This window comes from Macaca nemestrina, chromosome 1 (genome assembly GCF_043159975.1).
Source record: "Macaca nemestrina isolate mMacNem1 chromosome 1, mMacNem.hap1, whole genome shotgun sequence".
Taxonomy (NCBI): Eukaryota; Metazoa; Chordata; class Mammalia; order Primates; family Cercopithecidae; genus Macaca; species Macaca nemestrina.
Window position 1 is genome coordinate 221,910,897 of NC_092125.1, and position 16,749 is coordinate 221,927,645.

At 50.5% G+C, this 16,749-nt stretch overlaps 1 protein-coding gene across 3 annotated transcripts in view; it reads right to left on the bottom strand.

Moving 5' to 3' along the window:
* Nucleotides 1-16,749, bottom strand: part of LOC105473175 (TNF receptor superfamily member 8) — an 82,430-nt gene that overhangs the window by 19,479 nt on the left and 46,202 nt on the right. For 2 of the 3 annotated variants that reach the window (XM_011726830.2, XM_011726828.2), the window contains exons 5-10: nucleotides 16,098-16,188; nucleotides 15,551-15,747; nucleotides 13,733-13,849; nucleotides 9,795-9,947; nucleotides 1,686-1,779; nucleotides 1,239-1,351 (exon numbers count right to left, since the gene is read on the bottom strand). In XM_011726830.2, coding sequence (XP_011725132.2) covers nucleotides 1,239-1,351; nucleotides 1,686-1,779; nucleotides 9,795-9,947; nucleotides 13,733-13,849; nucleotides 15,551-15,747; nucleotides 16,098-16,188 — 765 coding nt within the window. The remainder of the gene's footprint in view (nucleotides 1-1,238; nucleotides 1,352-1,685; nucleotides 1,780-9,794; nucleotides 9,948-13,732; nucleotides 13,850-15,550; nucleotides 15,748-16,097; nucleotides 16,189-16,749) is intronic. The other variant, XM_011726833.3, reaches the window with a different exon arrangement.

A 16,749-nucleotide genomic window follows, 5' to 3' on the forward strand; every position in this document is an offset into this window, starting at 1 on the left:
GCAGTTTCTGATTCTCTAGGTCTGGGATGGAACCCACAATTTGCTTTCCTAACAAGTTCTCAGCTGGTGCCAATGTTGCCAGACAGGACCGTATTTTCAGAAACACTGGCCTGAGCACTACTGCCACCTCGTGTCAGCCACTAGAACTGCAAGTCCTAAAATGAGTAGCCTGGCATCATTCCATAAGCGCTAACTCTTGGGGTTTTTTGTTTTTTGGTTTTTGGTTTTTTTTTTTTTTGGTTTTTTGAGACGGATTCTCAGTCTGTCGCTCAGGCTGGAGTGCAGTGGTGCGATCTCGGCTCACTGAGACCTCCACCTCCCGGGTTCAAGCGATTCTCCTGCCTCAGCCTCCTGAGTAGCCGGGATTATAGGCACGCACAACCACGCCTGGCTAATTTTTGTATTTTTAGTAGAGACGGGGTTTCACCATGTTGGCCAGGCTGGTCTCAAACTCCTGACCTCATGATCCACCCACCTCAGCCTCCCAAAGTGCTGGGATTACAGGCATGAGCCAACGCGCCCGGCCTAAGAACTAACTCTTACAGAGGCCGTCTACAATGCTACACTGTTTACAACCCTGCATGGTCTCTGCCATTACCATTCTACAGATGAGACAACTGAGGCTCAAAGGACAACTAGTCAAAGTCATGAAATCCATCAACAGAGACCTATTTTCTGAGTAGCAATTATGAGCCATGAGGATGAAGCTGTGAAAAAAATTCTTGCCTACAAGAATTAAAGAATAGTTACTAGCAGCCAGGTGCAGTGGTTCACACCACTGTAATCCCAGCACTTCGGGAGGTTGAGGCGGGTCGATCACCTGAGGTCAGGAGTTTGAGACCAACCTGGACAACATGGCAGAACCCTGTCTCTACTAAAAATACAAAAAATTAGCCGGGCGTGGTGGCAAGCGCCTGTAAAACCAGCTACTCGGGAGGCTGAGGCAGGAGAATCTCTTGAACCTGGGAGGTGGAGGTTGCAGTGAGCCAAGATGGGTGCCACTGCACTCCAGCCTGAGCAACAGAGTGAGACTTTGCTTCAAAAAAAAAACAAGAATAGTCACTAGCAAGTGCCAGAGCCACAGCCCCAACTCAAGAAGCCAGAACCTGGAGTCAACCTTGATCCCCCTTCTCAGGCCATACCCACAAAGGAGACGCTCCCTCCTGGCTCCTCCTCATCTCCCTTCCCCAGGAGGAAGCCCCTCCTGGGAGTAGCGGGGGGTGGGCTGGGACCATTACCTGCATCCAGAACGGGCTTCCCCGTGGAGGAGAGAGCGATGGGAGCGCTGGTTGGGATGGGCAGCGTCTTACTGGCCTGGGAGTCCACCAGGGAGCTCAGAGTGGGGCTGGTACTGCAGGGAGAAGCCCAAGGCAGGAGTGATGGAGATGGGAAGAGGGAAGGTGTACTCAAGAATAATTCCCTTTCTCTAGAGACTGCGCAGCCAGAGCCTGGGCCCCTAGATCCTCTGTCCCGAGTCTCTGCCAGGCATTTTGAGGGCAGGCACTGGGTTTCAAGGCCTTCTGGCTTTCCAATGGTGTTAGCACAGAGATGGGCACACATTTAACAAGAACAGCCCAGGCCCCGCCTACACCCCCAGCCCAGCTGTCTCCCAGGCATCCCCTGGGCATGGCAGGGACAGCTCCCTCCCGCAGCAGCCAAACAGAGAGAAGGGGTGGGGGAGTCACCTGGCAGGCGCCTCGCCATTCTCTGGAGTGGTGCTGCAGTCAGGCTGGGTCCCCACGGGTGGCGCCTCAAAGGTGGTGTCCTTCTCAGCCATATCTACAGAGGGGAGGTAACATCTGAGAACCAGCGCCAAGGAGGCTGGTGTCTCCAGGAAAGAGTTAACCAGGGACTGGTGGCTTCCAGCGAGTAGCACCACGGGAGCTAAGACAGTCAGATTTGTGTTTCAAAAGATCAAAGTGGAGAAGCTGGCCAGGCACAGTGGCTCACACCTGTAATCACAGCATTTTGGGAGACTGAGACAGGAGCACCACTTGAGGTCAGGAGTTCAAGACCAGCCTGGCCAACATGGTGAAACCCCATCTCTACTAAAAACACAAAAATGAGCCAGGTGTGGTAGCACACACCTGTAATCCTAGCTACTAGGGAGGCTGAGGCAGGAGAATCATTTGAACCCAGGAGGTGGAGGCTGCAGTGAGCTGAGATCATGCCACTGCACTCCAGCCTGGGTGACAGAGCAAGACTCAAAATAAATAAAACAAAGTGGAGAAGCTGCTACTCGTCTCTAACAGCTGTGATCACCCAGGAAGGTGGCACAGTGATGCTAGACCTTTTGCTTTTAAGAGAAACCTGAAATCTCCTAATGTTTAAAAACAGTCTCAATGTTTAAAGTTTTATTCTTTTAAATCAAGTTTGTTAAGGAATTATTTATTTATTTATTTATTTTTAATTTTTTGAGATTGAGTCTTCCTCTGCTGCCCAGGCTGGAGTGTAGTGGCACGATCTCGGCTCACTGCAACTTCTGCCTCCCGGATTCAAGTGATTCTCCTGCCTCAGCCTGCTGAGTAGCTGGGATTACAAGGCACATACCAACACACCCAGCTAATTTTTGTATTTTTAGTAGAAACAGGGTTTCACGATGTTGGCCAGGCTGGTCTCGAACTCCTGACCTCAGGTGATCCGCCCACCTCGGCCTCCCAAAGTGCTGGGATCACAGGCGTGAGCCACCGCACCCAGCCTAAGGCACAATTTATACACAAGAAAGTATCCCCTGGCAGGGTACGGTGGCTCCCGCCTGTAATCCCAGCACTTTGTGAAGCTGAAGCGGGTGGATCACTTGAGCTCAGGAATTCAAAACAGCCTAAGCAACACAGCAAGACCCTGTCTTTATTTTTAAGTAAAAATAGAAAAAGAAAATGTCCCTAAGTGTGCACAGCCTGATGAGTTCTGACCAAGGTAACTAACTCCAATCAAAATACAGAACATTCTCATCCCTCCAGAAGGTTCCCTAGTGCCCCTCCTCACTCACTCTGCCCCCACCTCCAGATCCAGGCAACCACTGATCTGCTTTATGTCACTGTAGAAGAGTGGATCTGTTCCAGAATTTCATGTCAACAGAATCATGCAATATGTACTCGTTGGGGTCTGGCTTCTTTCATTCTGCATAATGTTGTTGATATTCACTCAGGTTCATTCCTTTCTGTTGCCGAATGGCGTTCTGTCGTACAGATGAACCCGTTTACATACCCGTTCCCCAGTTGACGGACATTTGGGTTGTTTCCAGTTTGAACTATGATGAACAAGGCAGCTATGAGTATTCTTGTGGGTGCCTCTGTGTGAACATATAATGTCACTCCTCTTGAGTGCCTAGGAAGGGTGGCTGGATCACTGTGCTGGCCAGACGAAATGTCTCTGAAGGCCAGTTCGAAGCTGGCCACCACTGCTCTGACACAGTCACATTGTTTTACAGATGGAGAGAGCCACAGGGCTGGAGCTAGACCCAAGAAACAGAGATGGCAAGTTCCAGCTCAGAGCACTCTCCTCTGGACGGCCCTAACTCCTGCCTGGGGACTAGGCACCTCCGTCGAAGCTTCCTGCTTTTCTGGGGCTGGAAAATTTGGCCTACATTAGAAGTGGGTTCTGCTCAGTCACTACACCTCTCCGCCCCCAGAGCCCTGGTGGAGGCACCCCTTTTTGATGTGGTACAAAGCAACCCCACACACATAACACACATCTCCCCTCTAGAAAGTGTTCGTGACACCTCTCAGATTTTTCCTGAGATAGACAAAAAAGTAAAGCCAGGATTAATTTATTTCTTGGATTGTAGGGAACCCTCCTCTTTGGGGAAGGTCACTGGACTCTTACCTGAATTAGTTGGAGCCTGGAGGCTGGAGGCTATGGAGAAGATGATGCGATGTGTTATGATGTGATGTTAGTATTTGAACCAGTGTTTGAAATGTCACTGGGTTTCAGTGAACACTTACTTTGAGTGGATTGGAGCTCTGGTGCTCAAACCCATTAACTGTGGCTATTCCCAGTTAGCATCATGAGGAGAGAGTCCCCTCCCCTCTCTCCAAGGCAGCCTGATGTAACTAGACAGGCCCATAGTCTCAGCTGCTGCTGAAACACCTGCTGAAATCCAGCGACAGATCTGCTGTCCTTCCTGTACGTGCAGAAGAGGGGGACCTAGTACTCCTTGGGTGCCTCTCATCCCCTCTCTGAATATACTATACCTCACTTGTAACTTTCTTTTTTCCTCCCTGAGTTAGTGATCCTCCCCTTTTCCTCCTCTTTGGATTTGAAGGTGAGGAGAAGGTATTATCTAGCCCCTAGTTAGTCTGCCTGTGTTCTCTGGTAAGGGCCTAGTGGAAGAGAAAAAAATAATCTGCCTACTCTTAGCCTTCATTTAAGAACTAAAAAAAAGATATTATTTACCAGATGGATATACTTCTCTTTAAATCTAAACACCCAGTCCTTGGGCCATTTAAAGAATGGTCTTAGCATCAAGGCCGAACGGATTCTCTTTTTGTACATTCAGGAATTGCTTAAAATCAGGTGAAATTTCATCTTAATATTTGGACTGTATATTTCTTGTCAGCTTTTTCTTTTCCCTGGAGTTTCCAATTGCCTTTCTTTTTCTTGTTGACAAAAGGATAGTGTGCCCTCACCATATCCTCAGGTTTTTCAACTCTACTAATCATGAAATGTACTACAATTCTCTCTTTTATTCCTGGGAACACTTCCCTGGAGCCTTCCTTCCATTTTCCTGCTCTGATCTGGCTCAAGTGGTCTACAGCACATCATTCCGGGACTTCCCTTCCTTGCTCTGCTAGGATGGAGTGCCAGTCTCTAGGTTCCATGACTTCCTGTTTTCCTTCTTTTTTGCCCCCTCACTTAGCTGAATTACATCTTCAAATAACTTCCTAAGAGAGGATGTAGGAAGAAAAGCTTTCTGGACTTTTTATGTCTGAAAATGTTTTTATGCTGCTTTCAAACTTGATTGTAATTTAGCTGAGGTGATTGTAATTTAGCTGGGTAAATTCTAGGTTCAGAACTAAGAAGGAGGTGGGCGGGTGGTGTCTTCCAGTGGAAAGTACTCTGGGCTGACCCTTGGGATCCCTGCATTCCAGCTCTAGCTTTGGCCCTGTGCTTTTCTCTGGGTGTAAAAAGAAGAGGTTGGCTCAGACCAGAGGTAACCAGCTTTGACTAGTCTTCAAAAGCATTCTATGTGACCAGCACAATGACCAGCCACTCCTCCTAGGTATTTACCCATGAGAAATGAAAATATACATTCACCCAAAGGCATGTACAAGAATCAGCCAGTCATGGTGGCTCACGCTGGTAATCTCAGCACTGTGGGAGGCCGAGGTGGGAGGATCGCTTGAGCCCAGGAGTTCAAGGCTGCAGTGAGCCAAGATCATGCCACTGCACTCCAGCCTGGAACACACAGTAAGACCCTGTCTCTAAAAATAATAATAATAAAAGATATAAGATAAATTCATACATGTTAAAAAAAAAAAAGAATATTCACAGCTGTTTTCATTCATAATAACCCTAAACTGGAAGCAACCCAAATGCCATCAACTGGCAGGTGGATAATATCATGGTGGCACATCTATTACGTGTGGCATGGGTTATTTCTATTGATCCTGCTTTGCTTAAAAGCAGGTCCTTGGCCGGGCGCGGTGGCTCAAGCCTGTAATCCCAGCACTTTGGGAGGCCGAGACGGGCGGATCACGAGGTCGGGAGATCGAGACCATCCTGGCTAACATGGTGAAACCCCGTCTCTACTAAAAAATACAAAAAAAACTAGCCGGGCGAGGTGGCGGGCGCCTGTAGTCCCAGCTACTCGGGAGGCTGAGGCAGGAGAATGGCGTAAACCCGGGAGGCGGAGCTTGCAGTGAGCTGAGATCCGGCCACTGCACTCCAGCCTGGGCGGCAGAGCGAGACTCCGTCTCAAAAAAAAAAAAAAAAAAAGCAGGTCCTTCTGAAATGAAGTCTATGCTTCTGGTCAGGTGCACAGATAAATTGGGGCTACCACTGTCGGGAAGATGCCTGGAGCACTTTCGGGTGCCGAAGACCTGTGGCTGGTGGCGGATGCATAGAGGGAGTCAAGGAGCAGGACACTTGTGCAGACATGAGGCCTGGTACATGCCAATGTTTGCACTGGGAGGGCCACATCAAGGTGGTCAACAGACCCAGGCAGCAGGAGCAAGAAGAAACAAATGGCCGGGCTGGGATTACGGGCTCACGCCTGTAATCCCAGCACTTTGGGAGGCCAAGGCAGGTGGATCACGAAGTCAGGAGTTCAAGACCAACCTGACCAACATGGTGAAACCCCGTCTCTACTAAAAATACAAAAATTAGCCGGGCATGGTGGCACACTCCTGTTATCCCAGCTACTCAGGAGGCTGAGGCAGGAGAACTGCTTGAATCCTGGAGGTGGAGGTTGTGGTGAGCCAAGATCGCGCCACTGCACTCCAGCCTGGGCGACAGAGTGAGACTCTGTCTCAAAAAAAAAAATAAAAGAAGAAAGAAAATCTAATGCAGCCAGAAGCCTCCTTCCTCCTGCGATTGCCCTCCAGCGCCCTCTGCTGGCAAGGTTTAACTGCATGCTCCCTGTAGAGGAGAAACGCGGAGGCCAGTCATTGACGGCAGCGCAGGGAGGGAAAGGTGAACGGAGAACCTAGAGACGTGGACTGATCACAAGCACACTTTCTAAAAAGCCTTTTCTTGCCCTCTGATCCCATATTGTTCCTTTTTCATAGCATTCTGTGCCCACCCACCTTATGGATGTAACGAGTTCGTGAATATTTCTGCAGACACGAATTTAATGTTGCTAAGTACTCTTCTATTCCTGGATTTATCAAAGCTTCATGTGTGGTAAGAATTTCTGGTTTCGCAGGTTTTTATTCTCCTTCGTAGGGCTGGTTTTCCTTATAAGTCTCTGCTCATTCATATTTATTTTAAAAGGGTTATGCTTGGCTGGGCGTGGTGGCTCACGCCTGTAATCCCAGCACTTTGGGAGGCTGAGGCACAAGAATAGCTCAAATCCAGGAGGCAGAGGTTGCCGTGAGCCAAGACCATGCCACTCCACTCCAGCCTGGGCAACAGAGTGAGATTTTGTCTCAAAAAAAAAGCGGGGGGGGGGTGGTTACACTGCATCCATCAATAGATAAATGTGGTATCTATACACAATGGAATACTACTCAGCCATCATAAGGAAAGAAATCATGTCTTTTGCAGCAATATGGATGGAACTGAAGGCCATATTCTTAAATACAGACATTCAGATACAGAAAGACAAATACTGCATGTTCTCACTTCTAAGAGGGAGTGAAATACTGTGTCCACACGGAAGTGGAGAGCAGAATAAAAGGCAATAGAGACTTAGAGGGGTGAGGGGGTGGGAGGTACAGGTGGGTGGACCATGAGAAATTATTTAAGGGGTACAATGTACGCTATTTGGGTGATGGATACCCTAAACATCCTGAGTTCACCACCCCATCTAAGCGTGTAACAAAATTACACTTGTGCCCCATACATTTACACAAACAAAATAAAATCCTAAGGACTCTACTGAATATTCCAGTCACTGAGCGGGGACAGTTTCTTCTGCTGTGTTAGTATGTCCTGTTCGCAATGGGTCTCTTCCCTGAGTAGGAAGTCGGCCAGGAGACCCTGGGCCCGTGGGCGGAGAGTGTGAGCTGGCAGCCTCCCTCCATTTCAGGGTTGTGGGGTGGGGCTAACCTGTTGACAGTGCACTTCCAAATACCCAGGTAAAGAGGGCTTTACAAACAGAGTGACAGCACCCCACTGGTGGCCCGAGCTTTCCCCAGATACTCCTTTAGTGTTCTGACTCAAAAAGACGATTGTTGGCCAGGTACAGTGGCTCAGCCTGTAATCCCAGCACTTTGGGAGATGGAGGCAGGCAGATCACTTGAGGTCAGGAGTTCCAGACCAGCCTGGCCAACAGGGCAAAACCCCGTCTCTACTAAAAATACAGAAATTATCTAGGTGTGGTGGTGGGCACCTGTAATCCCAGCTACTCGGGAGGCTGAGGCAGGAGAATCGCCTGAATCCAGAAGACGGAGGTTGCAGTGAGCTGAAATCCCACCACTGCATACCAGCCTGGGCAAGATGGCGAGACTCCTTCTCAAAAAATAAATAAATAAATAAATAAAGAGACAATACTGGGGATTAAAAACTCAGGCATCATCTGTGCAAACTGGTCAGTGGCCGTGCCATACCACTGTACACATTTTGAAGTTGTGTTTGAAGACGTAGTCATGGGCTACTGCACATCACAGCTCTCCACTTCCCTCCTGCTCTTCATCTGCCGGCCTCTTCCAAGCCCAGAGCCTCTCTGGGGGTCCTAGAAGCAAGTCACCCCTCACTTCTCTGGCAGCCCTCACAAAGTCACATGGGGTGACCTTTCCTCCACTTGTTTTTTTTTCTTTTTTAGACAGAGTTTCACCTTGTCGCCCAGGCTGGAGTGCAGTGGTGCAATCTCGGCTCACTGCAATCTATGCCTCCCGGGTTCAAGTGATTCTCCTGCCTCAGCCTCCTGAGTAGCTGGGACTACAGATGCCTGCCACCACACCCAGCTAATTAGTGTATTTTTAGTAGAGACGAGGTTTTGCCATGTTGGCCAGGCTGGTCTCAAACTCCTGACCTCAAGTGATCCACCTGCCTCAGCCTCCCAAAATGCTGGGATTACAGGCATGAGCCACCACGCCTGACCATTCCCCTTGGTTTTGTCACCACTCTTCCATCTGTTTTAAACCACCTGGACATTTGTTAAAATCTCTCAAAGCCTTTTAAAAAAACAAAACAGAGGCCGGGCGCGGTGGCTCAAGCCTGTAATCCCAGCACTTTGGGAGGCCGAGACGGGCGGATCACGAGGTCAGGAGATCGAGACCATCCTGGCTAACACGGTGAAACCCCGTCTCTACTAAAAAATACAAAAAACTAGCCGGGTGAGGTGGCGGGCACCTGTAGTCCCAGCTACTCGGGAGGCTGAGGCAGGAGAATGGTCTAAACCTGGGAGGCGGAGCTTGCAGTGAGCTGAGATCCGGCCACTGCACCCCAGCCTGGGCGACAGAGCAAGACTCTGTCTCAAAAAAAAAAAAAAAAACAGAACAAAACAAACAAAAAACGGTCAGAGTTTTAGCAGTTTCCTGCACACTGGTAAAGTCAACCATCCTGAGTTAGAAACCTCTTCAGAAACTTGATATTCATCTCTCTAAGTCAATAAAACAGCCTTGCAAATAGGTCAAGATTTTACCAGCCCAGGGCCGGGCATGGTGGCTCATGCCTGTAATCCCACCACTTTGAGAGGGCAAGGCGGGCAGATCACCTGAGGTCGGGAGTTCAAAACCAGCCTGACCAACATGGAGAAGTTGCGTCTCTACTAAAAATACAACATTAGCCGGCTGTGGTGGCGAGTGCTTGTACCCCCAGTTACTTGGGAGGCTGAGGTAGGAGAATTGCTTGGACCCAGGAGGTGGAGGTTGCAGTGAGCCGAGATTGCACCATTGCACTCCAGCCTGGAAACTCCATCTCAAAAAATAAAAGATTTACCAGCCCAATAATTTCAGGAAGAATTTTTTTTTTAATCAACAGAATCTCTTACCAAAATGCTAAAACTGGGCTTTATCATTCCATTCGCTGGGTCTGACTACTCAAAGGATAACCAGAACCCAAACCTGATCTAATTAACAGCCGAGGGTGTTGGTCATTTGCCCCCACCCCTGGCTGTGGGTGGGGAGAGGCACAACAGTGGGAGCACAGACGCCACCCCGTGGTCGAGGCCTGGGGTGGGAACTGCTTACCCTGGGGCTTGGTGCCTGTCTCTGCTGCACAGATTGGGTAGGGGACACAGCGGGCACAGGAGTTGGTGGCTGATGTGGCACAGATCATGCCAGGTCGACATTCGCAGATGCGGGAGGAGTTCCATGCACACGGCGTCTTCTCCACGAGGTCGTCTAAGGGACACAGATGAGGGTCATGGACAAAGATCAGGATGGCAAGGGCAGGGGGTCCAGAGGGTCCCCAGGAGGACAGAGAAGCAGTTGTCCAAGGGTCCTCCAACAAGAAAATAAATGCTCGTCTGACTATGCTGTTGAGCAGCAATCCCAGCATGCTCAAAATAATTATGCAGGGTGAAAGAAGGCAGGCAAAAAGGGAGGGCACGCTGTATGTTGCATTTACAGGAAATTCTAGAAAATGCAAGCTATTGCATGGTGACCATAGGCAGGGGATGGGAAATGGTGACAAGGAACCCGAGGTAACTTTTAGGGGGAAACGGCTGGTTGCTCAGCTGCATGCATTTGTTAAAACTTGTCAAATCGCATCCTCTAATCTGTGCATTTTACCATATGCCCACTACCTCTCCATAAAGCTGTTAAAAGAAAGTCCTCCAGGGGACAGGGTGAGTGGGCATGGGTGCAGAGGAGCCAAGACTGGCCATGACTCCGTAACCATTCAAAGCTGGGTGATAGTACACAGCCATCTCTGACTCACTCTACATCTGAATATGTTTGAAATTTTTAATGATAAAAAGATTTTTTGGCCAGGCGTGGTGGCTCACGCCTGTAATCCCAGCACTATGGGAGGCCGAGGCAGGTGGATCACAAGGTCAGGAGTTCGAGACCAGCCTGACCAACATGGTGAAACCCCATCTCTACTAAAAATACAAAAATTAGCCAGGCGTGGCGGCAGGCACCTGTAATCCCAGCTACTCAGCAGGCTGAGGCAGGAGAATCACTTGAACCCGGGGGGGCAGAGGTTGCAGTGAGCCAAGATAGTGCCACTGCACTCCAGTCTGGGCGACAGAACGAGACTCCATCTATTTAAAAAAAAAAAAAGTTTTTTCTCCAAAATCAAAAAAATAACATGTTAGAGGTATTATTTTTAATAAGTGTAATAATGCTTTTGTATGTGTTCGGGAATATTTTGCAACGCTCCACTTAGAGGTAAATACAGAATGACTGGATCAGTAATTAGGCAAATGCGGCTTCTCCGCAAGAGTAGTTCTCAATCAGCAGGATACTTAGAGGCCCAGCATGATAATGGTAAGGGCTGGACAGTCTCTTCTTACAACCTCCAGAGCAAGGGAACTGGGCAGGATTTGGGGAATTTGTGCAGAGGGTGCATGAGCTCAGCAATGAATGAAACCATTTGGGACAACGGCAGCTATTATCATTATTATTATAGCTCTTAAGATAATTGAGTATGTGTGAGACAGTCTCTCAGCACTCTACCCAGATTAACCTACAATCATGTATTTAATTCTTACACAGTTCTCTGAGATAGATACTACTATGCCCATTTTGCAGCAGAGGAAACTGAGGCACAGAGAGGTTAGGAAACCTGCTTGAGTTTATAGGCTATTAGGCGGGAGAGGCGGGATCTGAACCCGGCACTCGTGTTCTAGAGCTCATGCCTTTAGCTACTAATACGCCGCTCTACTCACTCGTAGGGCTTCAGTTAGGAGAGCTGAAGGAATTACTGGGCCCAGAGCTAACGCCTCTTTCTCCATATGTCCACATGGTGGTTGTGGCAGACTGTATTTTCCCAAAACATGGCTACAGTGATATTTCTGGCCCTTCCAGAGCCTTGCCACTTACCCATCAAGAAGTAAAACTGTTTTCCTTCCCTTCCCTCAGTCTCAAGTGAGATTTGTGGTTGCCTCAACAAACAAGAAGTAGTGGAAGTTCTGTGTGACTTCTGAGGCTAAGTCATAAAAGGGGATGTGGCTGCTGCCTCTCTCTGTCTCTCTGTCTCTCTGTCTCTGTCTCTCTCCCCCTCCTTCTCTCTCTCTCTTCCTCTCTCTCTCTCCCTCTCTCCTTCTCCCTCTCTGTCTCTCTCTCTCTGCCTTTCTCTCCCTCTCTCTTTCTGTCTCTCTTTCTCTCTGTCACTCTCTCTCTCTCTCTCCCTGTCTCTCTGCTACTCTTTCTCTCTCTCTCCCCCTCTTTCTGTCTCTCTCTCCCTCTCTCTTTCTGTCTGTCTCTCCCCCTCTTTCTGTCTCTCTCTCCCTCTCTCTTTCTGTCTCTCTCTCTGTCTGTCTCTCTCTGTCTCTCTCACTCTCTCTTTCTGTCTCTATCTCTGTCACTCTCTGTCTCTCTCTGTCACTTGTTCTCTCTCTCTCCCTCTCTCTCCGTCACTTTCTCTCTCTCTCTTTCCCTCTCCCCCTCTTTCTGTCTCTCTCTTTCTCTGTCTCCCTCTCTCTCCCCCTCTTTCTGTCTCTCTCTGTCACTCCTCTCTCTCTTTCTCTCTCTCTCTTTCTGTCTCTCTCTCTCTCTTCCTGTCTCTCTCTCTTTCAAGACTTTTATGGCTGGGTGCAATGGCTCACATCTGTAATTCCAACACTTTGGGAGGCTGAGGCGGGCGGATCACTTGAGGCCAGGAGTTTGGGACCAGCCTGGCCAAGATGGTGAAACCCCATCTCTACTAAAAATAGAAAAAAAGAAAAAGACTTCGCCTTTAGAACCCAGCCACCAGACCATGAGGAAGCCCCAGGGAAGACATGAAGAGGCTGACATGGAAAGGAACCGAGGCCGCAGCCAGGAGCCGACACCAACCCCAAGGCAGGTGAATGAATGAGGCTTCAGAGCATCCAGATCCGCAGCTTTTGGGCTTTCCAGCTAAGACCCCAGACATTGTGGAGCAGAGACAAGCTGTCCCCGAAGCGCCCTGTCTGAATTCTGACTCACAGAATCTGTTAGTACAAAGAATGGTTTGTTTTCACAACTAAGTTTCAAGAAAATTTGCTATGCAGCCTCAGTAACTAGGACAGAGCCCTCCAATGACAACAAACAGTGTCTGTGGTTCTTTTTGGCCTCCCCTGACTCTCCGCTCTGCTGCCCAAAAGCAGCTCTGGACAAGGAGACGGACTCACACATTCCCAGTGGCCTCCATGAATAGCCGGGGCCTCTAAAGTCACAGCAGCCTGTGGCCTGAGCAACCCCCCAGCCCACATGACCCTCGGGGTGCGGCTGGCGCTGGGAGGTTGTGATGGGCTGGACACAGGGAAGCCCCATACCCGCATCCTGCTGTGCGTGCACACTCAGTAAGTGCTTGTCAAAGCAGCTCGCGGGCCAGGCTCAGTGGCTCACGCCTGTAATCCCAGCACTTTGGGAAGCCGAGGTGGGAGGACCATTTGAGCCTGAGTTCGAGAACAGCCTGGGCAACATAGCGAGACCCCTGTCTCTACAAAAAACATTTTTTTAATTAGCCAGGCATGGTGGTGTGTGCCTATAGTCCCAGCCACTTGAGAGGCTGGGGCAAAAGGATCATGTGATTCTGGGAGGTCGCAGCTGCAGTGAGCTATGATCGCACCACTGCACTGCAGCCTGGGTGAAAGAGTAAGACCCTGTCTGGGGGAAAAAAAAAAAGAGGTGGCTCATAGAGGCAGCCAGTGGGGTGGACAAGAACCTGGAACCTGGTGGCACTTGTCTGAGTTCAAACTCCAGCCTGCAGGCCTTGGAAGTTCCCTGACTTCCCAAAGCCTCTGTTTCCTCTTCTGTAAAAGGGGAATGATGACAGTCCTTGAATCACAGAGTAGTTACAAATATTAATGAGCCGAGTTTGGAACAGGCGGGTGATTCACAAATGCTTCCTGGAAGGAAAGAATATGCAAATATGGAAGCCCTCTGAAAAGAGGCGACCCCCGTCGAAAACCCACAAACATGAGGGGGAGTTCCTGGAAGTTCACGGTTCAAAAATGCAGAGAGGTAAACTGAGGCCCAGGGAGGGATGAGGCCCTTACCTCGAGAACAGCTCACGCAGGCCGTGCAGCGGCCAGCCTCGTCCAGGTAGTAGTCAGGCTCACACTGCTTCCTGCAGTCGCCAGACCCCTGTGGGCACGGCTGCGTTGGGGACAGACCTGGGGAAAGAAGCAGAGAAGCTGCAGACCAAGCCGCCTTGGCAAAGGGCCTCACTCCCCACCCAACCCTGAGGCCCCCTCATCCCTCACCATGGCCAGCTCCCAAACTCCACACATCAGCTCAGTCCAGCCTTTCAGAGGGAGTCCTGAGGCTCAGAGAGGACAGGGACACTGCGTGCATTCCACACGAGAGGAGGGTACTCACTGCCCCCCAACCAGCTCCTGCCCACTGTTCTTCCTGAGGCCACCATGCCACAGCTTCCCCCAACCCCGTCTCATGGCTCTGTCACTCCCCTGCTCAAAACTTTGGGTACAGCTTCGCTGAGAGCTCAGCACACTAGCGTAACTCCTGTTCAGAATGGTATTAGGTGGGGAGGGGCTGGGTGCCTCCTACCTCCCTCTTTTAAAGACCCATGTGGGCCAGGCGCAGTGGCTCACGTCTGTAATCCCAGCACCTTGGGAGGCTGAGGCGGGTGGATCACTTGAGGCCAGGAGTTTGTGACCGGCCTGGCCAACATGGTGAAACCCCATCTCTATTTAAAAAAAAAAAAAGTAGCGGAGTGTGGTGGCAGGCGCCTGTAGTCCCAGCTACTCGGGAGGCTGAGGCAGGAGAATCGCTTGAACCCGGAAGGCGGAGGTTGCAGTGAGCTGAGATTGCGCCATTGCACTCCAGCCTGGGCGACAGAGCAAGACTCACCTCAAAAAAACAAACCACAAACAAACAAAAGACATCATAGAGAGAATGAGCAAAGCCATGGAGCAGGAGAAGGTACAACCATAGGACAAGAGCTCCAACCCAAAATTATTAGAAGTCCCACAAATCCATTTTTTTTTACAAAACCAACCCAAGAGAAAGGAAGGTACGTGCACACAAGGATGTATGTTTCATTCTTCATTATAGCCAAAGGCAGAAACAACCCAAATATCCAAAAACTGGATAAACACAGCACAGCATATCTACGCCGTGGAGGGCTATTCAGTAATAAAAAGGGACTAGGCCGGGCGCAGTGGCTCACACCTGTAATCTCAGCACTCTGGGAGGCCGAGGCAGGCAGATCACCTGAGGTCGGGAGTTTGAGACCAGCCTGACCAACATGGTGAAATCCCATCTCTACTAAAAATACAAAATTAACCAGGCGTGGTGGCGCACGCCTGTAGTCCCAGTTACTCCGGAGGCTGAGGCAGGAGAATTACTTGAACCCAGGAGGTGGAGGTTGCAGTGAGCCGAGACCGCGCCATTGCACTCCAGCCTGGGAGACATGAGCGAAACTCCATCTCAAAAAAAAAGAAAAAGAAAAAGAAAAATGACGAACTGAGGGTTGACCCTTTGCCATGGGGACCTGGAGGGCATCAGGTGGACACATGCAGAGGCTGGCCAGCTGAGTCACAAGTGTCACAGCAGCAGAGTGGGACCCATTTCCCTCTCACAAACCAACAAAGAGGGAAACAGAGGTGAGAGATGGGGCACCGGTGCCTGGCACAAGGCAGGCCCTCTGCACTGCTGGCAAATGAATGAGTCCGCTCGTGTCTACCTCTGCCCCTCGATGCTCTCAGCCCTAGATCATACCTTGCCACTCTCTTCTCTCCCCACCAGGAGAAGACCACAGATGAGTGCCCGCCTGCTCCAAACACCCCCACTCATGGGCCATCCACCAATCGGGCACCCCAGGGAGACGACCCACAGCTTCACGGGGAAATTACCTGGATCCGAACTAGGCCTTCCCACGGAGGAGGGAGAGCCGGGAGCCCTTGTCAGTTTAGAAGCAGCTTCCTGGGCGAGGCGGGTGCCCCCTCTTAGAGGCATGGTGCTGGCATTGGAGGTTGCTGGGGACACCGGGGTGGGCTTGGCCTGGGGGATGGTGCCACTGGGGAAGAAGCCAGAGACAGGACTGGTAATTCTGCCAATGGAGCAAGGGAGGCCTGTGATCAGGAATAACAGTTTCCACAGAGATGGCGTCCCGGGCCCTCGGCCCACCACCTCTGGCAGGCGCACTGTAAGCTCCTGGGAGCAAGGCCTGCGTTTTCCAGGCCCTCTGGGTCTCCTAGGGGCTCAGGGCAGGGCTGGGCACACTCTAGGGCCTCAAATGACCTGAGGGCTTGGCAGAGAGGCACCCGGAATCCTGACACCATGGGCTGAACCCCACCTACACCCCCATGCCCAGTTGCACCCTGGGCGTCCTGTGGGGTGGGACAGCCTCATCTGAAGGCCAGCTTGGGGGAAGAGGAGGAGGCAGAGCCAGGGAGTCACCTGGAGGGTTCCTTGCAGTTCTCCGGGCTGGCACAGGCAGGGCTGACGCCTGGGGAAGCTGGTTCACAGACTGTGTTCTTCTGCGCCGTGCCTGCAGCGGGGACAGCAGTGCCTTCAGAATCGGTGTTGGGGACCCAAATTCTCCCGGAATACACGCTTCACTACCACAGTCCAGAGTTGGAGATGGGGTCCTTGGAAAACGCAGTGGTCATCTGGAGGTGGCGCCTGCCTGGCACCTGTTTTCCGTTGGAGTAAAGCAGCCTACCTTTCCCTGGAGAATTACTCCCCTCTGATCTCAGCATCTGTGGTTAGGGGTCGGGACCGACTGAATCCCCTTTCCAGGAATGGCCATGAGACCAGGCTGGACCAATCAATCCATTCCACTCCTCTGACCATGATAAGCCAGTTCAGGGATGGACATCTGACCCAAGCCTGTGAGGCAGAATTTAAAGATTCTGGTTTGGGATTTAAAGGTTTTGGTTTTTGGATATTAAAAATGTAAGAAAGGGAAGTTGTCTTCCCACTGGCGCTGGGCAGAGCTGCCAGTAAGTATCTTGTAGACAAACCAACAGAGAGGAAAACAGAGATGAGAGATGGGGCAAGACAGAGCCCCGGATCCAGCCATGCCTGAAGCTTCTCAGAGCTACCCCCA